At 44.4% G+C, this 26487-nt stretch overlaps 1 protein-coding gene across 3 annotated transcripts; it reads left to right on the top strand.

Annotated features, from left to right (window-relative positions):
• Positions 1-2547: 2547 nt before the first annotated feature.
• On the top strand, positions 2548-26100 carry ZNF771 (zinc finger protein 771). 3 transcript variants are annotated; one of them, XM_043977606.1, is made up of 4 exons: positions 2548-2684; positions 3085-3273; positions 24468-24548; positions 24793-25837. In XM_043977606.1, exons 2-4 carry the CDS (start codon positions 3094-3096, stop codon positions 25615-25617), a joined length of 1086 nt encoding a protein of 361 aa, XP_043833541.1. In that variant the 5' UTR covers positions 2548-2684; positions 3085-3093; the 3' UTR covers positions 25618-25837. The 3 variants fall into 3 exon arrangements, with proteins under 3 accessions (XP_043833541.1, XP_043833544.1, XP_043833542.1); XM_043977609.1 differs by lacking the exon at positions 24468-24548; XM_043977607.1 differs by lacking the exons at positions 2548-2684; positions 24468-24548 and having other exon boundaries at positions 3132-3273; positions 24793-26100.
• Positions 26101-26487: the final 387 nt, after the last annotated feature.

Genomic DNA, 26487 nt, shown 5'->3' with positions numbered 1-26487 from the left:
TTTGAACCAAGTGCTTTTTTGCTGCTTTTATACCCTGAAGGATCAGCATGGGTGTCAGCAATTCCCAGATGAAGAAACTCCCTCAAACAATAAAGGTCTGAGGCCTTTTCTTCAATTTAAAGTTTTAGAGAGTTTCCTAAAGCATAAAGAGGTTAAGTGACTTGCCCAGGGTCACATAGTCAGCTTGTGTAAAGCCCAGGATAGGAGCCCCCCTTTTCTTTGTTCCAAGTCCAATTCTCCAGTCACCCTGTATACTTTTTGACATGGGACTGTACCAGGGAAAAAATACTAGTTCTTGGATTTCCTCTGTTAAAGAATTAAAATTTGCACACATTCTGATTAATGATATAAGCAAGGTTTTTATTCAACACTAGTAAAGTCTAGAACTTTTACCTCCCTGAATCAGACAAAGGACAATACTTTTATAGAGGGTAGATGGGGTGAACACCTGAAAACTGGAAAGTTCCCTTTTGGGGTGGGGTGGAGAAAGCTTGGATTCCTGTCATATTCCTGAGAGTTGAGGGTTTGTTTGGTGGTTTTGTTTTGTTTTTTTTTTTTTTTTGGCATGACAGTCCTGACCTCTGTGGTTCTTTCTTTCTTCTAGCTCTGGTTAGGTAGTAGCCATGTCTAAGTGACTTTCCTGCAATAGAATTTTATCTCCCCTTGCTTCTTAGGTGTGTCTGTCCTGATATGGGTCAGTCTAAACTTTAATAGTCCCTTGATTCCTGTATATGACTGTCCTGTTATTTGGTCATCTCTGGTTTTGCTTCTCACAGGAGAAACTTCTTCTGATTTATTCTAAGCCCCATGTCAGGGCTTATCATATCAGGACTAACACACCTAAGAAGTAAGGGGAGATAAAATTCTATAGCAGGAAAGTCAATTAGTTGTGGCTACTACCTAACCTGACCGGAGCTAGAAGACAGAACCCCAGAGGTCAGGACCATCATTCCAAAAAAATCAACCTCCACTCTCAGGAATATGACAAGCATCCAGCCAGGCTTTCCCCACCCAACCCCAAAAGGGAATTTTCCAGTTTTCAAGTGGATACCCCTCTATCCTCTATCCTCTATCAAAGCTTTGCCTTTCCTCTGAGGAGAATGTTTCTAAGCCCTCCTACCTGAGGGGTGAGGTCTTTGACTTAATTCTAATTGGACTGTGTGTGAGTGTAATTCTTTTTTTTTTGGGGGGGGGGACAATGAGGGTTAAGCGACTTGCCCAGGGTCACACATCTTTTAAGTGTCAAGTGTCTGAGGCTGGATTTGAACTCAGGCCCTCTTGAATCCAGGGCTGGTGCTCTATCCACTGTACCACTTAGCTGCTCCCAGAATGTAATGCTTTATTGAGTAATACCTAAGGACCACCACCTCTCCCCCTAAGACGGGGACCAAGCTTGTTCTTTGTTCTTTTGCAATATTTATTTTTCAACAAGAATTTATTAAGCACCATTGGGTGCAGAGAACTGTGCTAAGCATCCTGTGAGACTTTGATGAGATGTACTACTAGCTTCTTCATAAAATTAGAGTTTATGGGTTACAGGTATACAACATACTGGAGCAACTATGATACACAATAATGCATGCTAAATGCACAAACAGGTTTGCTCCTTGCAAGAGAAAGTAAGAACAATTACCTGCATTTTACAGATGGGACAGATGTGAAACCAAAAGACCTGAGAGGGTGGGTAATTACTAACTCAAGGTCACACAATTTGGGTCATATTCAGAAGTGAAACCTTGAAGGGCTGAAATAAAGGAGAGGGAGGAAGGAGGGGACTACTCTAGAGGGATGAGAAGGAGAAAGAAAGGACAGAGGAGAAAGGAGGGATGGAAGAGGGAAGGATAGAGGAGGAGAAAGGGATGATGAAAGAGGGGAAAGGAGAGATGAAGCTGAGGAAAGGAGGGAAGGAAGAGGGGAAAGGAAGGATGAAGTTGAGGAAAAGAGGGGTGGAGGTGGGAAAAGGAGGGATAATGCTGTATAAGTGAGGGCAAGAGGCTGAAATGCCCATGGTCCTTGTGGGGGCCAGTGTCACAGTGAAGGAATGTCAGAACTCGAAGGGGACTTTGTAGGCCATCTGTCTAGTTCCACGCCCTGGTTTTACAGAGTAGGCAAGTGACTTGCCCAAGGTCACAAGGATAGTATGGAGTAGAGCTAGGATTCTAACCCAGGTCTGCCAGTCCAGCTCTTTCCAGGACCACGTTGCTCTGTAGGCCACTGAGGACTGCAGTGGGAGGACAGAATCGGGGATGGGGACCCTGGCAGGAGCTCCGGCTTTGGGGGTGAGGCGGCGCAGGGAAGCCTCAGGGTGGAGATGGGGTCGGGCGCCCCAGTGTCCAAGCGCTGGGCGGTCCCACGCCGGGGAGGGGTCAGCGGCAGGAGGAGGAGGAGGAGGAAAAGGAAAAGGAGGAGGGAAGGAGACTGCCGGGTCAGTTCAGGGGCGGGCTCTCGCGCTCCTCCCTCCCCCGCGAGGCGGTACGGGGCTGGAGGGGGCGGGGCCCTAGCGCTGCCACCAATCGGCAGCGCGCTGCTCCGGCACCGCCCCCGCCCCCCGCCCCCCTCGGCCCGCGGCCTCAGGCCCCTGGCCCGGACCGCTCGGAGATCCTCTGCTGCTGGTGCAGCCGCGGCCTCGCGTGCTCCCGGACGCCGGGGTTCCCCGCGCAGTAGCAGGAGTGGGCGGCGGCTCGGTGAGTCCCCCGCCCCCCTGACCCTTGGCCTTGGCCTTGGCTGCGTCTGGCAGCCCCGCTTCCGGGGGCTTGGGGCGGACCCTTTGCTGGCCCGGGGAAGGAGAGGAGGGAAGCAAGGAGGGGGGCGGGGAAGGAGGGGAGAAGAAGCGGGGGGGTGACTCAGCCCTGGGGGAGGGGAGGCCCTCGGAGGGAGGGGCTTCGGAGAGAGGGGAGTAAGAGGAGGGGCCTGGAGTGAGTCCGGAGAGGGGTGCTGGCAGGGAGGGGGCCACGGGGAGGAGAATGGGCCTAGGGGAGAGTTCCAGGGGGAGGGGACAGCGAGAGAGGGCCTGAGAGCTGGGGGAGGGGAATCTTGGTGGGTTCTTGCTTCTAAATGTCGGGCCCCCTGTCCTCTACCTCTCAGGGACTGGCCATGCCGGGAGAGCAGGAGGAAGAGGAGGAGGAGGAAGAGGAGGAGGAGGAGGAGGAGGAGGAGGAGGAGGAGGAGAGAGAGATGCAAGAAGAGATGGTACTGCTGGTGAAGGGCGAGGAAGAAGAGGGTGAGGAGAAATATGAAGTGGTCAAGCTGAAGATTCCAGTGGATGGCAAGGAGGTAGGTCCTTATGCACACACACACACACACACACACACACACACACACACACACACACACACCCTCCCTCCCCCTTCCAGGGGTCTTTGTATCCTCCAGCCTCCATATTCTTGTATGGCTCTTTCCTCCATGGCAGGTTGGCCAAGAGGCTAATGAGATGTTTTCTGGGTACCCCACTGGGCAGAATGGTCTGGGAGGAGTGTGGAATTGGCTGAGTTTAGCCAGGTTCTTGTTTGCCTATTAACCACATCTTTTAGGCTTGACTCAATTTGTGCCTGATTTTGAATCTTGGGGTCCAAGCCAACTGTCTTGGCTGGCCCTCCCCCACACCAAGGGCTTAAAACCTATTAACTCAGACACTGGGATCTTATTCCGAAGTCTAACTTCAGTTCCTCCTGCTGTAGTCAGCACAGGGACTATTTATCATGCTTTGCCCTATGGGGAAGGTCAATCAGCAAGTGTTTTGAGCCTCTATCATTTGCCTGTGTGCTCACTAAGCACTGTGGGAGAGAGCAGATGATGTGTATTTGGCTACCATGAGGGAGGGTGTGATAAGGGCCAGGAGTGAGGAGCTACTGATACTGAGTTTCAGGAACTAAACTGGAGGGAAGGACAGAAGAAAGATAAGACACTAATTCTCTGAGGTGGGGGGAAGGGGATGCTGCTAACAGTCTACTTGGAATTCAAGACAGACAAATGAAATACTTTGTCTGCAACTCTGATGCACTTCCCATGTATTTTTGTATGTCATAGCCATCTCTTACCCCTACTAGACTGGATGCTATCTAAATTATTCTAAATTACCTAAACTTTGTATTTCCCCTAGCATCTATCATAATAATGTTCAGCACCCAGGAAGCACTTAATAAATGTTTTTTGAACTGAGGTATGAAATAACTAAAGAACAAAAGGATACACACATCACCTGGTGCTGATTGTAAAATACAGACAATCAGAGCAAAATGAGTTGGAGATGGTGTGAGGAGGCAATTCAGGGTGGATTTCCTGGAGAAGGTAAACCATGAACTGGGCCTTGAAAAATGGGCAGAATCTTAAAAAGTCGTTTCTGAAAGGGATGTTTAGAGATTATTTAACCTTCTCTGGAGGAAATTGAGGTCCAGAAATTGCTAATAATCAACAAGCATTTATTAAGCACCTACTATGCACTAGGCTTGTCGAGGAGCTTTAAGTGCCAAAACAGAAGAGTTTGTATTTTATCCTAGAGGCAGCAGGGAGCCAATGCAGCTTCTTGAGGAGAAGGGACACGGTCAGGCCTGCAATATCATTTTGGCAGCTGGGTGTAGGTTGAATAGGAGAGGTGAGAGACTTGAGGCAGGGACACTGTTTGAGGCCATTGCAGTAGTCCAGGTAAGAGATGATGAGGGCCTAAACTAGGGTGACTGGTGTGAGTAGAGAGAAGGAGACAGATCTGAGAGATATCAAGGAAGTGGAATTGATGAGCTTTGGCAACTGATTGGATATGGAGGGTTAGAGAGAGTGACTCCTAGGCCGTGAAGCCCTGTGATTACGAGAATAGTAGTGTCCTAAGCTGAATCAGGGATTTAAGAGGGGGATTGGGGGAGTGGGGTGAATAATGAGTTCTGTTCTTTACATATTGAGTTTGAGATACTTGGGATGTCCAGGTGGAGAGGTCAAACAGGCAGTTGGAGATGCAGGACTAGAACTCAGGAGAGAGATGAGGGCTGGATTTATAGGAAAGAAGGAAGGCAGGAAGGAAGCATGCCAGGTAATGTGCTAAGCACTTTACAAGTATTATCTCACTTGATCCTCACAACAACCTTGGGAGTTAGGTATTGTTATACTCATTTTACATTTGAGGAAACAGAGGCAGATGGGAGTTAAGTGACTTGCCCAGGGTCACACAGTATCTGTGCCTGGATTTGAACGCAGGTCTTATTCTAGATCCAGCACTATATCTATTGCATCACCTAGCTCCCTCTAGATATGATCACATCCCATCTCCTGAATGTATTTGTAGCAACTGACCCTAGGCCTGGAATACTCTCTTTCTCACTCCTGCCTCCTTAGTTTCCTGGCTTCCTTTAAGATTCAGCTCAGATCCCACTTTCTGTAGGAGGCTTTTCTTGGTCCTCCCTATTCCTGCTGGAGCCTTCCCTCTTTCATTTACATTGTATGTATATGGGGCAGCTGGGTGGTGTAGTGGATAGAGTGCCAGGCTTGGAGTCAGGAAGACCTGAATTTCAAATCCAGCTGCCGATGCTCACTAGCTGTGTGACCCTGGGCAAGTCACATACCCCTGTTGCCTCAGTTTCCTCATCTGTAAAGTGAGCTGGAGAAGGAAATAGCAAACCATTCCAGTATCTTTGCCAAGAAAACCCCAGCAGGGCTCCGGAAGAGTTGGATATGACTGAAAAACGACTGAACAAATCTTGTATGGATGTAGTTGTTGGTATGTTGTCTCCCTGTTTAGAATGTGAGCTCCTTTAGGGCCTGGACCATGTGGTTTTTTTGCCTTTTTTTGGGGACGGGCACACTGGCTGACACTTAGCAAGTGCTTACTAAGTATTTCTTCAGTTAGAACCATCTGCATAGAAATGATGCTTGACTCTATGAGAAACAATGAGATGACCAAGGTAGAAAACATAGAGCAAGAATAGGAGATGGCTAGGACAGAGCTTTGGAGTATACCCACAGCCAGAGAATAACATCTGGGTGATTGATGGAGCCATAAAGAAGACAGAGAAGGAATGGTCTGACAGGCAGGAGAACCCTATCATGAGAGTGTTGTGAAACTCAGAGAGGAGAGAGTATGTAGGAGGAGGGGGCTCTTCGTAGTGTCAGACAATGCAGAGAGGTCCAGAGAGATGAGGGCTGAGAGAAGTCCACTGGATTTAGTGATTGAGGTCACTGGTAGCCTTGATGAGAACAGGTTTGGTGAAGTGGTAGAGACAGAAGCCAGGTTGTAAGGGGTTAAGAAGTAAGTAAGTGGGAGGTGAGCAAGGGGAAGCAATGAATATTGGCAGCTTTTTTTCCCCTAAGAGTTTAGCTGTGAATGTGAGGAAAGGTATAGGGTAGTAGATTAGGGGATGATAGGGTCACCTGGGGGCACCTAAGTGGCAAATTGGAGAAAGTACTGAGCCTGGAGTCAGGAAGACCTGAGTTCAAATCTGGCCTCAGACACGTACCAGCTGTGTGACCCTGGGCAAGTCACTTCACCCAGCTTGCCTCGGTTTCCTTAGCTGTAAAATGAGCTGGAGAAGGAAATGGCAAACCACTCTAGTATCTTTGCCAAGAAAACCCCAAATGGGGTCATGAAGATTCAGACTTGACTGAAAGGACTGAACAACTGGTCACACAGAATCAGTGGCAGAAGCCAGAACCAGGACCCAAATCATGTACCTCTAGATCTATTGTTCTTTTTCCAGAGATCGTGAACAAGGGAGGGAGGAAAAGAGGTCGGTATACTCATTGCACAAACAGGAATTCAAATCTGACAAACGTTTGTTAAGCACCTCCTATGTGGAGAGGGAGCATGGTGCTAATTGGGATTAACAGTTTAGATGAAATACATTCTTTGCCTTCATGGAGATTACAGTCTAGTAGTGGCTGCCTAGACTAACCTATAGCTAAAATAGAATTCTTATGACACACAGCTGCTCCTACTATACTTCACTGTTCCCTCATTTTATTCTTTTAGGCTAAAGAATCTGTGTTCATAAAATCTTACTTAAAGTTGGATTTCAACCTTAGAGGTCATCTAGTCCAGGGGTGTCAGACTCAGAATAGAATAGGGTCCATGCCTTTGTATATTGACTTAGAAAACCAAAGATTAGCGTTATTTATTTTGTATTATATTTTTATTTTAACCTGGCTCAGGCTTTAGAGTTGTAGCCTCTTAGCCAGTCCAAACTTCTGCCCACATTGGAATTTCCTTTACAGGATCCCTGACAGATAGGTAACCAGTTTCAGCTTAAAAACATCCACTGGGGTCAGCTAGATGGCGCAGTGGATAGAGCACCGGCCCTGGATTCAGGAGTATCTGAGTTCAAATCTGGCCTCAGATACTTGACACTTACTAGCTGTGTGACCCGGGGCAAGTCACTTAACGCTCATTGCCCCGCAAAAACCCCCCAAAACCAAACCAAAACAAAAAACATCCACTGATGGGGAACTTACTGCTACACAAAGCAGTCTATTCCATTGTTCGACAGCTCTGACTGTTAGAAATGTCTGCCCATGTGAAACTGAAATCTTCCTTCTTATAACCTCCCCTCGTTGGCCCTGGTTCTGCCTTCTGGTGCCAGCAAAAACAGATCTATTCCCCTTTCCCACAAAATGGCCCTTTAGATGCTAAAAATAATTACCATTCAGTTAAACAAACTGACGTTTTTTTTAAAGCTGCAGTATAAATTTCTCCTGGTTGAGTGATATCTGTCACAATTTTTTAAATCTTATATCATTTTATTGATAACCTTTTGTTATTACAGTTTCCGCATTAGGTAATATATCCCTTTTCTTTGCCCTACCCATTGATTCATCTCTTGTAACAAAGTTGTTTTTTTAAATGCAGCAAAACTAACTAGTTTATTGATTGTATCTGACCATTTATGCAACTTCTGTAGTCTTCCACTTCCTTCTTTCCCTATGAAAAGAGAAAGATGCATTTTCTCAATACTTTATTGGGGTCAACCATTGTTATTATAATTATACAGCATTCAGTTTCAATGCTTTATTCTTACCATTTACATTGTTATAGTCATTATGTACTTTGATTTCATTCTTCCTAGTTCACTTTGTTTCAGTTCATGTAAGTCTTCCCATGCTTCTCTGAATTCATCATATTTGTTATTTCTCATAGCATCATATTCATTTATTTTTAAAAGTAATAAACATTTTTATTTATAGTTTTGGGTTAATTATATTCATCTTTGATAATTTTTTAAAAGTATACCCCATCAATTGTAGGGTTTTTTTGGTGGGGCAATGAGGGTTAAGTGACTTGCCCAGGGTCACACAGCTAGTAAGTGTCAAGTGTCTGAGGCCAGATTTGAACTGAGGTCCTCCTAAATCCAGGGCTAGTGCTTTATCCACTGCTTCACCTAGCTGCCCCCTCCCATCAATAGTTCTTAGTACCTATCATCTGCAGGGCACTATTCCTCTGTCTTTTCTTCTCTAAACTACAGATTACTCCTTAAAATGTGGCATCTAGAACTGAATTTAATACTTCAGATGGAGGATTTCATCCTTCCGGGTCCAGGACGTTCATGGCCTGCTTCCTTGAATGATTCCTGATCATATCATGTCTCTAACCCCTTTTGTCCTGGTCACACTCAGAGTACAATGGTACTGTCACCTCATTTCATCTGGTCATTATACATAGCCTAAGATCATATCAGCCTTTTTTTGCAGCTTTATCACTTCTTTGACTAACATTGATCTAATGGTCAACTCGCATACTCAGACCTTTTTTTATAGGAATGCCTGTTACTCCCACCCTATACTCATGTCATTTATTTCTTGAATCCAAGAAGAGTAAAGCTTTACTATTAGACCTATTAAATTTCATTTCATTAGTTTTGGCCCAGCAAGCCTGTTGGAATATTTTGAATCCTGATTCTGTCATGCATTGGCTTAACTTCTTCCCACTTTCCTGTCATCTGAAGATTGGCCCACCAGGCTGGTCATACCATCACTTAAAACTGCACCATCTCTAAGATCCTGAACTATAAAATTTCCCTTTTTTCTTTAATTAAAAAAATTTTTTTTTAAGTGAGGCAATTGGGGTTAAGTGACTTGCCCAGGGTCACACAGCTAGTAAGTGTTAAGTGTCTGAGGCCGGATTTGAACTCAGGTACTCCTGACTCCAGGGCCGGTGCTCTATCCACTGTGCCACCTAGCTGCTCCCCCTTTTTTTTTTTAAACAATAATCTCTTACCCTTCCACCTTCTCCATTATCTTTCTCCTCCCATTACTTTTTCTTCTTAACTCACTCCCTCATTATGTCTCTATTTTCCCATTCTGTCAGCTTCTATTCTGGCCTTATATCCTTTTCCCAAGTCTGTTTCTCTACCTCTCAACCTCTCTCAAGAAAAGGAACAATAGATCTGCAAGTAAATGGCCTGAGTCTTCCATCTGCTCACTAAACACTTTTACTTGGCTGCTCCCACTGGAACCTCAAACTCAGCATGTCTAAAATTCAATTTAGAATTTAAGATTTTTTTCCTCCAAAACCTGACTCTCCTAATTTGTCTCTGCCTTTCTGTGTAAGAATTTATGTGTGTGTGTGTGTGCACACGCACGCGCACGCGTGCACACACACACACACACACACACACACACACACACACACACACCCCTTCGTCTTCCTCTTCTTTCTGGTTTGATCCAGACTTGAAATGATCTCTGACCTTCCCCTTTCCCCTCACATCCAGATCTTGTTCAAGTTTAGCTACCAGCCATATCTTTCATTGCTATATCTTCCTTTCTACTCAAGCTACAACTATGCCAGCTCAGAGTCTTCATCACCTCTTGCCCAGATTTTGTTTAATTTTTTTTTTTTTTTTTTAGTGAGGCAGTTGGGATTAAGTGATTTGTCCAGGTTCACACAGCTAGTACATGTCAAGTGTCTGAGGCCGGATTTGAACTCAGGTCCTCCTGACTCTAGGGCTGGTGCTTTATCCACTGTGCCAACTAGCTGCCCCCTGCCCCAGATTTGTGTTTTTTTTTTTAATTATTGGTATCTTCTATTGTTGTTTTTTTGTGGGTAGCTAGGTGGCTTAGTGGATAGAGCACCAGTCAGGAAGATTCCTCTTCCTGAATTCAAATCTGGCTTCAGACACTTAGTAGCTCTGAGACCCTGCACAGGTCACTTCACCCTGTTTGCCTCAGTTTCCTCATCTGTAAAATAAACTGGAGAAGGAAATGGCAAACCACTGTAGGATCTTTGCAAGAAAATCTCAACAGGGGTCACAAAGAGTTGGATATGACTGAAAAAACAATTAAAACATCTATTTTTTAAATCACCTTCTTTTCCAAATATATATACGTATGTGCATGTGTATATATGTGTATATATACACAAAAATATATTACTTTCTATCAAGAAAGTTATCCTTCATAATAAATAATGCAAAAGATTTTTTTTAAAAAGCAATTTGATTAAACTAATATACACATCAACCAAGACAGACAGTATATATAGTGTTCTGTACCCACCGTTCCCAACTTTTGCAAAGAAGGGAGAAAGGTACATTTTCTCATCTTTTCTTCTAGTTCAAGCTTGGTCATTATAAGTATGTGGCATGACTTTTTTATTGTTGTGGTTTTCATGTATGTTTCATGCTTCTGCTTACTTTACTTTTCATTACATAAGTCCATGCTTTTGTGAATTCTTCGTATTCATAATTTTTTACAGCATAGAAATAATTTAGACCAAAGCATGTTTTTTGGGCAGTTTTATTTTTTATTTATTTTTTTAAAAAATAATAAACATTTTCTTCTTTTTTTTTTTTTTTTTTTGGTGAGGCAATTGGGGTTAAGTGACTTGCCCAGGGTCACACAGCTAGTAAGTGTCAAGGGTCTGAGGCCGGATTTGAACTCAGGTACTCCTGAATCCAGGGCTGGTGCTCTATCCACTGCACCACCTAGCTGCCCCAAACATTTTCATTTAAAGTTTTGAGTTCCGAATTTTATACCTTCTTCTGTCCCTCCACTCCCCCTTCTCTGAGGCAGTAAACAATCAGATATAGGTTTATATATATATATATATATATATATATATATATATATATATATATATATATATATATATATATATATATATATATATATATATGCAATTGTGCAAAACATTACCATATTAGTAATTTTGTATTTTAAAAACTTGAATAAAAGAGAAAATGAAAGAAAGTGAAAAATAGCTTGCTTCAATCTGTGTTCAATCAATATCAATTCTTTCTTTGGAGGTAGAGAGTATGTTTCATCCTTTGGGATTGTCTTGGATCCTTGTATTGCTGAGAATAGTTAAGTCATTCACAGTTTTTCATCAAACAATATCAAAGCATGGGTTTTTTTTTGTTGTTGTTTTATTTTGTTTTGGGGCTGGGTAATGAGGGTTAAGTGACTTGCTCAGGGTCACACAGCTAGTAAGTGTCAAGTGTCTGAGGCCAGATTTGAACTCAGGTCTTCCTGAATCCAGGGCCGGTCCTTTATCTACTGCACCACCTAGCTGTCCCGGTTTGTTTGTTTTTAACCATTTCTCAGGCAGTGGCCTCTACTTACCTTATTTCCAGTTCTTTGCTGCTACAGAAAATACTGCCTTGAATAGTTCCTTGTATATGAGACATTTCCTTCTATCTTTGACCTCCTCGGGGTATCCCTTGCCGTGGGATGTCTGGACCAAATTGACTAGACTTTTAAAAGCTTCCTAACTTATTTTCCTGCTTCCATTCTCTTCTCTCTGCAGTTTACCACTATCTGAGTAATCTTCCTAATGTACCATTCAGATCTTGTTACTCCCCTCCTTGTTATTCCCCTCCTTCAACAAAACAAAACACTTTAGTGGTTCCCCATTGCCTGGTGAATAAAATATAAATGCCTGCTCTTGGTATTTGAGGCTCTCCACAACCTACCTTTCCAGTCTGATCTCCTGTTGGTACACTAAATGTTCTCCACGTTCTGGCCAAATTGGACGACTTTCTATTCCTGATCATATTTGGCCATCTCTCTTCTCTGTAATTGGAATGGCCTCCCCTTCTGTCTGGCTCTGTCAGAAGACAGAGGGGCTTCCTTTCCTTCTTTCCCTCAAGGTTCATGTTAGGGACCTTCTCATCCATTCATCTAGGAGGTCTTCTGTAACTCTCTCTCTCCCCCCACCTCCCCTTTTCTTTAATGAAAACAATCTCTCCTGCCCCAGATTTCTCTTAACATTTTGCCCACACTTCTCTGTTTCTCTTATTACATATACCCTAATGTATTTAATGCTTACTTTCCCATATTATGTTATCAGTTCCTGGAGGTCAGGCATGAATATGGTACCTGGTATATAATCAGTGCTTATGCTTAGTTACTTCTTAGCCATTTGAATCAAGGAAGTCCCCAATAACAGCGCTAGAATAATTCTTTTTAAATTTCTTGCTAATACCCACCCCCCAGTCCACATTAATTCTCTCCCAGAAAACTTGGGTCACCCTTTAGAGCTACAGGGGTTCTTTGAGAGCATCTTGTTTAATCTCCTCATCTTATGGAGGACGTTGTTGTCCTCCATTCTTGGAGAGGACCAAAAATGACATCACTATGTCGGGGTCAAGGTACAGTGTGTCCCACTGTGGCTGATCAGACCAATATGAACTCAGAAGGCTCTACCATGGATCAGGCACAGATAGTCCATGTGAACATTTGGAGTGGAGATGTCTCTAAATTTGCATATCTCACATTTCTTTAGAGTGACTGCAATTTTGCTTTGCTCGTGTAGCGCAGAGCCTTCCGTGATTCAGGCACTTTATGCTGGGTGGTCCTGTGCCAGTGTCTCCCATGTCACAAATCGATTCCAGAGTTCTTCAGAAAGACCTCGAGTGTGTCCTTGTATCACTTCTTCTGGCCTCCATGTGAGTGCCTGCTTTGTGTGAGTTCTCCACAAAATAGTCTTTTAGGCAAACACGTTTGACATTCAAACAACGTGGCCACCCATTGAAGTTGCACTCTCTGTAGTAGAGTTCGAATGCTTGGCAGTTCAGCTCAAGATAGGTACCAGACCTCACTGTCTGCTACCTTATCTTGCCAGGTGATCTTCAGAATCTTCCTGAGACAATTCGAATGGAAGTGATTCCGTTTCCTGGCATGGAGCTGTTATACTGTCCACGTTTCACAGGCATACAAGAATGAGGTCAGCCCAAGGGCTCTGTAGACCTTCTGTTTGGTAGGCAGCCCTAATACCGCTTCTCTCCCACACTTTTCCTTTGGAACCTCCCAAACACTGGCAGTGCATGTGCCAGCCTCATCATCTATGTGTATATGCCTGGAAAGTATACTGCCAACTAAGAGAGGAGACACAGTGAGTTCAATTCAGGAGAGGAAATAGATTCAGAGAGGGGACACAGCAAGTTGATGAAAAGAGCTGTGATTAGAACCCAGGACTTCTTTAAAAAAATTTTTTTTATTAATATATTTTGTTTTTTGTATAACCCATATATGATTATTTGCCACTTCAGGGAGGGATCAGGGGAGGGAGGGAAAGAAGGATAAAAATTGGAACCCAAAACTATAAATATAAATGTTTATTATTAAAAAATATATTTTGTTTTTACACCTTTTCATATCACCTTCATTTTAAAAAAACTTTATTTGTGTTCTGAATGTAACAAACACCAAATAAAATGAGCATTTCCACATAGACAGTAGAACAGAAAGAGGATTATACATGAAAGCTGTATTGTGTACAACTTGCTTTTCTTTTAAAGTTAAGAAAAACAAAGCCCTTGTAACAAATACACATTGTCAAGCAAAAGGAATTCTCCCATTGTCTCTGACCCTAAATATGTGTGTCATTCTGTATCTTGAGTCCATCACTTCTCTGTCAGGAGATATCATCTTCATTTTCCAAATACGGCACTCCCCCAGAGAGCCACTGCTTGTAACAAAGGATGAAAGTGGGGTATTCTAACTCCTGGTCCAGTGCTCTTTCCAGAATGGAACATGCTTGGTCCTGAGGACAGGGTTTGGGGACACAGTTGTTGGTTCTCACCTGAGCACTGACCATGGTGGCCAGGAGCAGCCATGGCCTCAGGACTAAAACTGAGAAGCCGCATGATATAATGACTTGGAGTGAGGGAGATCTGCTTTAAATACTGCCTCAGATACTAAATGGTTGTATGACTCAAGGCCTATCTCTTCTCTGAGCATCTGTGAAATGAAGGGAGCTGGACTCAGTAACTTATAAGGTTCCTCCTAGTTCTAAGCCTACGTTCTTATGACTAGGGTGGATGTTGATGAGATAGTCCAATTTGCAATATAATTCATTTTTTCATCATCCCTTTGCGTTTCTAATGCTTGGGTGATGACATCAAAGGGGTCATTCTAGGGAGAAAGGCTGGGGACTGGGAGACTGGATACCCGCACAGGGAATGGTAAGAACTACTGTTAAGTTAAAGCAGATTAAGAGAATTAGAGTGCAGGGAAGTCCCACAGTGGCAGGAAGAAGTCAGCAGATTTTAGAGATCTGAGCCAAGACTGAAGTTAAAATAGCTAGGCTGTAATGATCTGGCACCTGGGCAGAAAGAGGCCAGGCAGCAGATGCAGAACACCAGCAAGAAGAGAGAGCTCGATGTTGTACCAGAGTGTCCTCTTTGTTGCCAAGGTCTTCTTAAGTGTCTCATCGTGGCATGGAAGTGATCCTGTGTCCTTAAAGGCTCCACCTGTTCGGTGCAAATTCTGGAAGATGCTACCACACTAGAAAGGTGTTGAGGACAGGCCTAGTGACAGATTGTATATTCATGGTCCAGAGATCAGCCTGGCCAACTTTGGAGAGGCTCTGAGGCAGCAGGCTGGCCAAAGGGTGATGAATTTTCTGGCCATAGCCATACATGAAGAAATTGTCATTGGTATTGTTAGAGGGAGTACATCCAAATTAGGGATCTTGTGAAATATTGGAAGTATTGCCTCAAAACCAAGAAGCCCTGGGTTCAGGCCTCTGTCTGACATAAATTGATTATGTGATCCAGAATTAGTCGTTTTATGTCTCATTGTCCTAGGTAACTCTCTCAGATTGTATATTGAAGAAAAGATGCTGACCTGTATTGATTGAGGGAGTTTCCTAAACCAGTAAAATCCCAGGTCTAGACCCTATAATTGAAATATTGTGTGAGATTTAAAATTGGATATTAGATCATAAATCTCCCCTACTTAACCTTTCCCTTAATTTATCTCCCAGACTAGTAAATGGAAGAAGCTTCTGGTTTTCTAGATAGAGCCTTTATTGTATATAAGGTGTTGTTGATTAGAAGGATAGGAAAATAGAAATACAGTACAAATCGTCTTAAATCTAGGCTTAGTCTATATTCCTTATAAAAACTCACCAAACCGAAAAAGGCCACCTTTGGAGTGAGGGAGACCGTCTGTGCCGCGCTGCCAGGAGTCCCGCCAAGCCGGCAAAAAAAGGCTACTCTTATCTTTAGCTATATTACAGGCCTGTGTAAGAGCCACAAGTTCAGCAGCCTGTGCACTAAAATGGGAAGGCAGAGAAGCTGCCCAGAGGGTGTCATAATCAGAAACTACAGCAGCTCCAGTAAAACGGGTTCCCTCTCTCATAAATGAGGAACCATCTGTATAGAGAACAAGATCAGGATTTTCTAAAGGTGTATCAAAAAGATCGTCACGGGGTTTTTCAGCCATATCAACTAAAGAAGCACAGTCATGCAACGGTTCCCCCGAGAATGGTAAGTTAGGGAGTAGTATTGCTGGATTAAGAACTGTGCAGCGTTTTAAAGTGATATTCTCATTACCTAACAGGGTTATTTCATACTTAGCCAGCCTTTGATCTGAAAAGGCTTGTGTCCTGTGACGTAGTAAGAGAGCCTCCACTTCGTGAGGGCATTGCACAGTTAGAGGGTTACCTAGGACCAAATCAGAGGCTTTTTCTACCAAAAGCGCTGTGGCCGCCACTGCTCTAAGGCAAGGTGGCGCTCCAGCCGCTACAGGGTCCAGCTGAATTGAATAGTAGGCTATAGGATGTTGGTTAGGCCCCAGTGACTGAGTCAGGACTCCAGAAGCCACCCCCCTTTGTTCATGCACAAAGAGAGTGAAAGGCTTACTATAATCTGGCAGTCCTAGGGCAGGTGCTGATAACAAGGCCCGTTTTAATTCTTTTATGGCTGAGAGATGCTGGGGATCCAACTGTAAAATGTCTGGAACAGAACTTTTTGTAAGAGCTATGAGGGGTTTAGTAATTTCACCAAAAGAGGGTATCCATTGTCTACAGTACCCAGCTGCTCCCAGAATGGCTCTCAACTGCCTCTTAGTAGTGGGGGCAGAGAGTTGTTGAATGGCCTGGACTCGCTTAGAAGAGACAGAGCGAGTTCCAGCAGCCAAAATAAATCCTAAATATTCTACCTGGGGCAAACACCATTGTACCTTTGTCTTGGAAACCTTGTGTCCTCTCTTGTGCAGCTTCAGCAGTAAGTGACGGCTATCTTCCTGACAAATTTCAGCATTAGGAGAGGCCAAAAGTAAGTCATCAACATATTGTACTAGTATGGAGCCCTTAAAGGTAATAGAGGCCAGATCCTGCTGTAAAATTTGGGAAAATAATGTGGGACTGTCTACAAATCCCTGTGGGAGTCTAGTCCAGGTCCACTGTCTATTTTTCCAGGTAAAAGCAAATAAATATTGGAAGTCCTCATGTACTGGTATGGAGAAAAAGGCAGAGCAAAGGTCTACCACTGTGAAACATGTAGATTCATAGGGAATCGATGAAATTATTGTAGCCGGGTTTGCGACTATAGAATGTCTAGGAATAACATAATTATTAATCGCTCTAAGATCTTGCACAAAACGATAAACAGGTTTACCATCTGGCCCAGGCTTGGGTTTTTTAACTGGCAAAATGGGAGTATTGCATGGAGAGTGATGACATGGAATAATAATACCCTGGCTTTTCAAAGCCTCAATTATAGGGGTGATCCCTTCTATTGCTTCCCTAGACAATGGATACTGTGGAATGGAGGGGGGTGGTCCCCCCTTAACTTTAAAGGTAACAGGCATGGCAGACTTAAGGAGCCCCACCTCATTAGGGGATGAGGCCCATAAAGACTCAGGAATGTCAGAGGGGATTTTGGATACCTCCCCTGCTGTTCCTTGAGCTTCTGTAAGTAAAATTGGTAATAAATGAACAGTATCCTCTGGCAATTGTAGGGAGACAGCCCCATCTGGAGCACAAGATATGGTTGCTCTAAGCTTGCAAAGGAGATCACGACCTAATAAATTTACAGGGGCATCAGGCATGAGTAAAAATGAATGTTCTACTGTTAAGGGCCCCATAGATACCATGCGAGGATTCAATTTTGCCACTCTCTGGCTCTTTCCTGAGACTCCCACTACATTCAAAAATCCTACAGGTCTACACCCAGCATCTGGTTTGCTTACTAATACTGATTTAGAGGCTCCTGTGTCTAGCAGACAATCATAATAAGTCTCCCCCACTTTTAAGGTGACATGTGGTTCATTACTCTGGGGAGGTGAATGGACTGGCACAAGTGCATTAAAAAAATCCGGATCTGGGAATATATGGCTTTCATTATCTATGTTCCATTCCTCCCCAAGACACCATCATTCCTGTGTCCTCTTCTGAGGGGGATCTTGGTTACCATTATTCTGGTACTGCCTTTCTGTATTCCTCCAAAAAGGTCTATTTCTATTTTGATTTCGCCTGTAATTAGAATTAGAATTTCTTCTCCAAGTCCTACATTCTCTCAATTCATGCCCCTCCTTACGACAGTAACAACACACCTTAGTGTCCTTGCTCCGGTGTCCACATGGCTGACTAGGAATCGCTGGTGCCAGAATGCTCTGTTTAGGGTGATCTGGATCTTCCTCACGTGAGTCAAAGACATAATTTGCAAGTTCCTTAATTCTATCTACTGTGAGATTTCTCCAGTCTGGACATTGTTTCAGAAAGTATCTGCGTATTTCTGGCAGTGAATTATAAACAAATGTGTTGAGAACGATACAGGAATCTCTTAAATCTACTGGATCCAATCTGGTGTACTGTCTAGCGGCCTCACAAAGTCTATCATAAAATCTGTTTGGTCTTTCATTAGCCTCCTGAGGTAGGCTTAAAAATTTCTGCCAGTTTTCCGGTTTTCTAGAGCAAGATTCCATTCCCTTCAGAAGTGTTTCTCTAGCATCTTTTAATCTTTGGAAATCCCTATCATCATTATAATTCCACTCTGGATCCTTTAGAGGCCATTCCACATCGGCCTTACCTTTCGCAACAAGGGCATTCCCTGCTGAGATAATATCTGTAATCTCAGTTGGGGACAGTAAAGTTTCCAAAAGGCAAGTAACATCAGCCCAACTGGGTTGATATGCATTAAATATAGTCCTTAACTGTGAAATTACAGTGTTTGGATTTTTCTCAAAACTAGGGATGATTGATTTCCATGCGCTCAAGTCACTTGGTCTAAAGGGGCTATATTTTCTGACTTGAATTGGCACTCCCTTTTTACTATGTTCTATAGCTTCCTGCAGAGGGAGTAGTTTCTGATCTGATTCTAAACTTGGATCATCTCTAGTAGAAACAGCCATTTTGAGGTCTCTCTCTATATGTGAGAGTTTCCCCCATATCATAACAATGATAATAACAAAAACAAAAAAACAAACAACAAAAACAAAAACAAAAACAAAAAAAAAATAAAATCCTTAGTCGTATGAACTATGGATGTGGTATTAAAAGGTATTTCAATTGCAGGCATAAAATTTCTACTTATATTAAACGTATTTTCCCAAAGATTCTCACTTATACTATTATACAAAAAACTTTTTGCTGCCTGAATGAGGAAAAAACCAATAATGTTATGAAGGACCATTGAGTAAACTATTCCTCTAAGTCGGGATGTTATGCCGTCCCAATACATTCCGATGAGAAAAATCAAAGGGATAGTAGAATATTCGAGCATCTTGCCCTTTAAACTGGGCTGGCTTTTCTGTTTAAAGCAAGACTTTTAGAGGCTTAAAGTCTTTAAGGGAGATTAGACAAAGGGAAAGTCCGTGTGTGTGGGGGGGTATTTGGAAAATCCACCGAATTAGCCGGCTTATGGCCAAACTAGGGAGGTTGGGAGGGGGGGTTATTTCTCCTTTTTTTTAGTGAGGCAGTTGGGGTTAAGTGACTTGCCCAGGGTCACCCAGCTAGTAAGTGTTAAGTGTTTGAGGTCAGATTTGAACTCAGGTACTCCTGACTCCAGGGCCAGTGCTCTATCTACTGCGCCACCTAGCTGCCCCAAGGGGGGTTATTTCTCACCCATCACCCACCGCAAATTGTAGGGGTATCTGGTGATAAATAATTCATAAACTTCTTGATTCTGGGTTGGGCTTTTGTACATGACAGAAGCACTAACTTGCCCTTACATGAAATTTTATAAATATTATTTAGTGTAGGCATACACTGAAAAATAATTACATGGAATTGCCATATTTTTCAAAAGCCACCAACTTATTTGAGAGAAATTACTGTTACTTTTTAAAAAATAAATAAATTTCTGATATACAAAAATGTAAGGATCATAACAAATGCTACTGACTTTGTCACTCCAAAGTTAAACCCATTGTTTGTTTTCACCAATAAGGTGGCATCTGAGGGCCTTTCTAGCTCTAAATTTATGATATTTTTAGATAGGGATTGGATTTGGGTGATTTCATTGGAATTTCCAGGTGAGGAAACTCCCAAAACTCCCTTTACCAGTGCAGCAGGTCAACATGCTCTTTGAGATTTATAGTCTTAGAGAGTTGCCTAAGGAGCTCTGAGGTTAAATGACCTAACTCTTCCTGGCTCTGAGGCCAGCCCCCTCTCTATGCGCCATTCAACACTGCCTCTCATAATACTGATCTGATTCAATTTCTGCCTTGATTCTTAAATGAACCTGTATTTTTCTCAAAACAGGTACTCCTCCCAAGGGTACAGACTGTGCTCCAAGTGTATCTTCTTACCCTCGGTTTGTCTTGTCGGTGTCCTCCCTGTAAATCTTCCACATGTGTCAAGAGTCCTCCTTCCAAATCTCTTGACTTTGCCTAGATGGCAGTAAAACATGTGGGCAGCCTGTGAGTTATCCTTTGCTCTTGATATGACTGACTCATCTCTTTTTCTGGACACACATTTCTGTGATGAAATCCTTTATGCTGCTGCTTTTGCACAATTCTTCATTGGCAGTATTGATAATAGTTACTTATACCTTTCGTGTGTCTCTTCATTGCCTCATGATTGACTCACAACTTTAATTCTTGGAATACTCTGGTGTGCTATGATCTATAGCATCCCTGGAGGAATACTGGTGTTAAAAAAAGATGGACTACTGTTTCTGGAGTTTGGGGTCATTGAAAACACTGTAATTTCTCAAATTCTGTCCAGCCTTCTGTCCTCCTGATCTGGGGAAAGCACAAAACCTGGAACATAGTAGATAGTTAATGAATGTTTCTTGATCACTTGGGTTCATCCAGAGTGTCTATCCAAGAAACCTCTTCAGATGGACCAGCTTTAAGATCTGTCCATCCAACTGTATGTCTGTGGGCAACAGATAGTCTTCATCCACTTGATTTGTCAAGTGTGCATAGTTGCTCTGAACTCCTTTGATTATGAATCTCTATTAGAAGGTTCTGAAATGTTCCTGAGCTTGATGTAACGCTTATAGTGTCATTGACAAATAGAAACATATGGAAGTCCTTGCCATCTATAAAGAATTCCTCTTCCATTTAGAGTGCACTGAGAATCTTCTTTAACAGTGGCAAACATGCTTGGCAAGCCTCTCTCTCCCTGTTTTATGTCTCCCTTAATAATCAGAGGATTGTGGAAGAAAGTTCTTTGTTGTTGCATTTTTCAAGGAATCTTGTATTATTATTAAGTTTATAATAAAAAAATATGTTCAAAACCTAGTTAAACTTGCAATGACAAGTTTTAATCCAGGAAAGTAGAGAAATTTAGAGTGGGAATTCATGTGGGAAGGTGGGATTTTTTAAACTGAGTGGGAGGAAGAAGATAACCACAGATGGGTAGTTCTTATGCCTTCCCTCACTTTTCTCCCAGGGCAACACCTCACTCAATTGCAAAGCTTGGAAATCCCCACCACCCCATGGGATCTACATAATTGCCTCTGTAGCTTTGAGTGGGGAACCCTGAAGATCATCTCTCTATGAGTGGGAAGAAAATGCCAGCTACTGGACAAGGATAGACTCTTTGGGGAGGGCACTGCCAGGGCACTCTCTTCCCCCTCCAGCTCTCTTGGACTTCTCCAGCCTGGGAAGAGAGGTAGAATTTCTGGGCTCTGCAGATGCCTGCAAAGAGGGGTCTGTTTCCTTGACCTTGTGTCAGTAGCATCAGGAAGGTCTAGCATGGGCCCTTCCAATAGGAGTTCTCCTGATAGGGAGGCTGTTTCTCCTGGTTTGGCTGCCATGCATCAGTGATAATACCTAACATTTCTATAGCATTTACACTGTGTCAGACATTATGCCTAGTGACTTACAATTATTATCTCATTTGATCTTCACAACAACCCTGGAGGGCAGGTGCTGTTATTATTTCCATACAGGTGAGGAAACTGAGGCAAAGAGGGCTTACTGACTTGCTCAGGGTCACCCAACTAGTAAGTGTCTTAGGCTGCATTTGAAAACAGGTGTTCCTGACTCCAGGTCTGGTGCTCTATCCACTGAACCACCTCACTGCTTAAGGCCTGAGTTCGGATTTTGCCTCTGCTACTTACTGGCTATGTGACTAACCAAGTCACTACAACCTCTCTAGACCTCATCTTCCTCATCTGTGAAATGAGAGGGTCGGACTCCATCTCTGGCGCCCAGCCATCCCAGAATCCACGATCCTGTGACTTAGCCACATGACCTTGGGCAAATATTTTCCCTTCTCAGGCCTTCTCGCCCACAGAATGTGAAGGTCGGACCAGATAACCCACACATTCTATATTCTGGGATCTGAGTCTGTGATGCTAAGAGCCCTAGAATAGGTTGCAGGGAGGTTTCCCAAAAGTCAGATTGGGAAATGGGCTTCAGTTTACGTGGACCAGTGCAGTAATTGAAATGTGCTTGGCGATTGTTTCCCTGCTTCTGGCAAGGCTCAGCTCTCTCTTTTTGCATTGGCTTTCCTGCTTGTATCCCTGTGGAGGCCATGCTTCTTCCTTACCATTCTCCTTCTTAAAAACTGGCCCAACTTGCACTGCTTTTGTTCTCCTCATTTGCAATTTCATTCTCTGTTGTGAAGGGAGCTCTTGGATTAACAACCTGGTTTTGTTTGTTTGTTTCCTGTCCTGGTGATGCCTGGGAAAAACAACATATTTTTCGGATGCTCTTGAAGGTCTATTTACAGACCATTGAGTGTTTCTGGACGGATGCCTGGCTCTTTAGACCTCTCCTCTATATGTGGAGATCCCTTTGCCTGTTTTTATTAAGCTTATTGAAAACTAAGTTTAATTATTTTTTTCTTTTACTCATTTTCCTCAATTGAATTAATGTTAACTGTTACAAGTAAATACTTCCTATGCTTCCCCTCTTTGCCTTTTTACTTTGAATGCTGTAGCTCAACAGCGTTTTTGCCATGGGATGCCAAATACCTTTGAAAGAAAGAAGCAACATGATTTAGGAAAGAGCACTGCACTGGGTGTCAGTCTTGGCTCTATCATTGGCAAGGTCGTGTGATCTCTGAAAAGAAATGAATGAATAAGAATATACGTCCCTTTAGCTCTCTGGGCCTTTTAGTTTGTTGTTGTTGTTTTTTTTTTTTTTGCGCAGGGCAATGAGGGTTAAGTGACTTGCCCAGGGTCACACAGCTAGTAAGTGTCAAGTGTCTGAGGCCGGATTTGAACTCAGGTACTCCTGAATCCAGGGCCGGTGCTTTACCACTGCGCCATCTAGCTGCCCCCCATTTTTATTTGTTTTTAAAGTACAGTATACTAGTGAGTGTCCCTGCCTGTCATGCAGGAGAACAGAATTTGATAACCCAGTGGGGAACCAGAGGCAGCCAAGTGACTCAGTGGATAGAACTCTGGGCCTAAAGTCAGTAAGACCAGATTTCAAATCCAGCCTCAGACACTTACTATCTATATGACCTTGGGCAAGTCAATTAACCCCTGTCTGCCTCAGTTTCCCTATTTGTAAAATGGGGGTAATAACCCCTCCCTCATAGGATTATCATGAGAACCAATTGAGATAACTGCATATAAATGCTAGTTATTATTATTGTTACTAGTAATACTTTTGTTTTTTATACCACAGGCATTCCAGTATTTTTCTCTCTCCATAGAATTCTTATCTCATCACAAAAAAACACACTGAGTTAAAAAAAAAAAAAGACAGTGACCATCTGACAGGATATGGAACATTTAGCATCCATAGATGAGAGAGACTGAGACAAAGGGGTGAGAGCCATTGTTGGGCAAATGTTGATCATTGACTTTAATCTTTTTGTTGTTTTCATTTACATTGTTGTAGTCAGTGTATATTGTTTCACTGCTTCTGCTTTTTGCCACCCTGCTTCAGTTCAAATGAAGTCATGCCATGTTTCGCTAAAGTCCTCATACTCAATGTTTCTTTTGGTGCAATAATATTCCTTTAGGTTACCATACTTGCAACTTCTTTATCCATTCTCCAATTGATGGGCACCCATTTTGTTCCTGACTTTTGTTTGTTTGTTGGCTACTATTAAAAGTGCTGCTGTGACTGTTTTGGAATAAAAATGACCTTTCTGTGGTGAACCTCCTTGGGATATCTATATCCACCAGTGGAATCAGAGGGCATGAACAGTAAAGTGATTCTTTTGAATTTCAGATTGTTTTCCAGAACAATTGAACCAATTTACAACTCTGCCATCAGGGCATTAATTTGCCTGTCTTCACATATCCTCTCCAAATGGACTATTTCTGTTTTTCATAATGTTTCTCAGTTAAATGAGTATGAGATGAGTTCTTAGTTGTTTTAATTTTAATTTATCTTAGTAACAATTTGGAGGCAGCTGGTGGCACAGCGGATAGAGCACAAGATCCAATTCAGTCTCAGACACTTAGTAGCTGTTAGATCCTAGCCAAATCACTTAACCTTTGTTTGCCTCAGTTTCCTCAACTGTAAAATGGAGATAATAAGAGCACTTACCTCCCAGCATTGTTATGAGGGCCAGATGAGATAATAATTTTTAAATGCTTATAGCACAGTGTTTGGTATGGTAAGTGCTATGTAAATCCTTATTCCTTTCCCCTGTTCCCTGGAACATTTTGTACCGATTGATGGTTTGAAATTATCTTTTGAAAACTTCATATTCTTTGACCCTTTATTAATTGGGGAATAGTTCTTAAACCTGTGAATGTGTCGATTCCATCTATATCTTAGATATCAGAGAGGCGATGTTGCACGGTAGATAGAGAGCTGAACTTGGAGTAAGGAAGACCTGGGTTCAAATCCTGCCTTCGACACCCGATAGTCACATGATTAAGTCATGTAATTTCTCTCTGTCCCAGGCAATTCTCTCAAACTGTAAGTTACAGACAAATAGCCAATCTGCATTGGTGGAGGGAGCTTCCATTCCGATGAAATCACAGGTACGGACTCCTTTCCCCTCAGAAATCCAAATTATTATCTGAGATTCCTCTCCCCACCCCCACCCCCACCCCCCAGTTCCTATTTTATGGATACAAGAATTGTACTGTTTTATTTGACCACAATTCTCTCCTTTGGGGCTGATTCCTCGTTTGGCCGTGGATGGGGGATCGCACTCGCAGCTCCCTGGGGCTCCTTGTAGGGTCCTGCCCTCCCGGCTAATCCTGCCCTGTCTCCTCCCCGCAGGTCCCCAGCACCGCAGCCCCGGAGCCGCCGGCAGACCCAGCCCGGCCCCACGCGTGCCCCGAGTGCGGCCGCGCCTTCGCCCGCCGCTCCACGCTGGCCAAGCACGCGCGCACGCACACCGGCGAGCGGCCCTTCCCTTGCCCCGAGTGCGGGCGCCGCTTCTCGCAGAAGTCGGCGCTCACCAAGCACGGGCGCACGCACACGGGCGAGCGGCCTTACGCCTGCCCCGAGTGCGAGAAGCGCTTCTCGGCCGCCTCGAACTTGCGGCAGCACCGGCGCCGGCACACGGGCGAGAAGCCCTACGCCTGCCCGCAGTGCGGCCGTCGCTTCGCGCAGAGCTCCAACTACGCGCAGCACCTGCGCGTGCACACCGGCGAGAAGCCCTACACGTGCCCGGACTGCGGCCGCGGCTTCGGGGGCAGCTCCTGCCTGGCCAGGCACCGGCGCACGCACACGGGTGAGCGGCCCTACTCCTGCCCCGAATGCGGGACCAGGTTCGCCCAGAGCTCGGCCCTGGCCAAGCACCGGCGGGTGCACACCGGCGAGAAGCCGCACCGCTGCCAGGTGTGCGGCCGGGGCTTCGGCCACCGCTCCAACCTGGCGGAGCACGCCCGCACGCACACGGGCGAGCGGCCCTACCCCTGTCCAGAGTGCGGCCGCCGCTTCCGCCTCAGCTCCCACTTCATCCGCCACCGGCGGGCCCACCTGCGGAGGCGCCTGTACATCTGCGAGGGCTGCGGCCGCGGCTTCAAGCTGGCGGCCGGCGTGGGGAGAGTCGGGGCCAATGAGAGAACGGACCGCTGCCCGGAGTGCGAGGGCAGCTGAGGCGGGGCGAGAGACGGGGCGAGAAACGGGGGGGAAGCGGCGGGAGAGAAGGCCCCCACTCCCCAGGGGGAGGGAGCGGGGAGAGAGGTGCCCCGCCACCGAATGGGGAGAACTCTGGGAGGAGAAGTTTCTGTCTCTGTCACGGGAAGCGTGCCAGAAGCAGCACACTGTCTCCAGAAGGCCCCTAGAACATTTCTAAGGGAGTGGAGCAGCTATGACAGGCCCCTGCCTACCTGGGGCTTTCCCCTTCTTCTCAGTGAGTTAATTGCCCTTTACTCTGCAGATGAAGAATTGAAGGGAGAAAGGTGGGAACCAGCTTGAGAGAACGGGGGTACCGTGGGCAGAGGGCTTCCAGGGATGCTTCCAGCCAAGGTGGGGAGGAGGAGGAGGTCAGGGGCTTGTGTTATCTGGAGGAACTGGCCCCCCCTCCTCTCCTACACACATGGGGCCTGTGTTCTGAATAAAGTTATTATCCTCCTCTTCTGCCTGGTGATATGTCTGAAGGAGAGATCTCCATACCTAGGGGCCATTCTGGGCACCTCCCCCTCCATCTGCCCTTGTCTCCAGCTTGCCACAGAACCACGGAGTCCCAGAATTCCCCAGCAGGAAGGGACGGACCTTCAGGTCATCTGCTTAAGCCTCTGACCAAACCACGAACCCCCCTTTTGCAATATATCTTTAAAATGGTTAAAATTATATCTAGATTTCACCCAGCACTTTGTTTGGACTTTTTCTTTAAGCATCTTGCTCCCTAGCCTGCTGTTGTACAGGTGTATCCTTAGCCACGGTCCCATCCCCACCCAATGTAAGCTTCTCCAGAGCCAGGTCAGGTGGGGGTGGGGGTTGGGGAGTTGAATCCTCAGTACATAG

The sequence above is a fragment of the Dromiciops gliroides genome, chromosome 1 (assembly GCF_019393635.1).
Source record: "Dromiciops gliroides isolate mDroGli1 chromosome 1, mDroGli1.pri, whole genome shotgun sequence".
NCBI lineage: Eukaryota > Metazoa > Chordata > Mammalia > Microbiotheria > Microbiotheriidae > Dromiciops > Dromiciops gliroides.
This window is presented reverse-complemented; position numbering and strand designations above follow the sequence as displayed.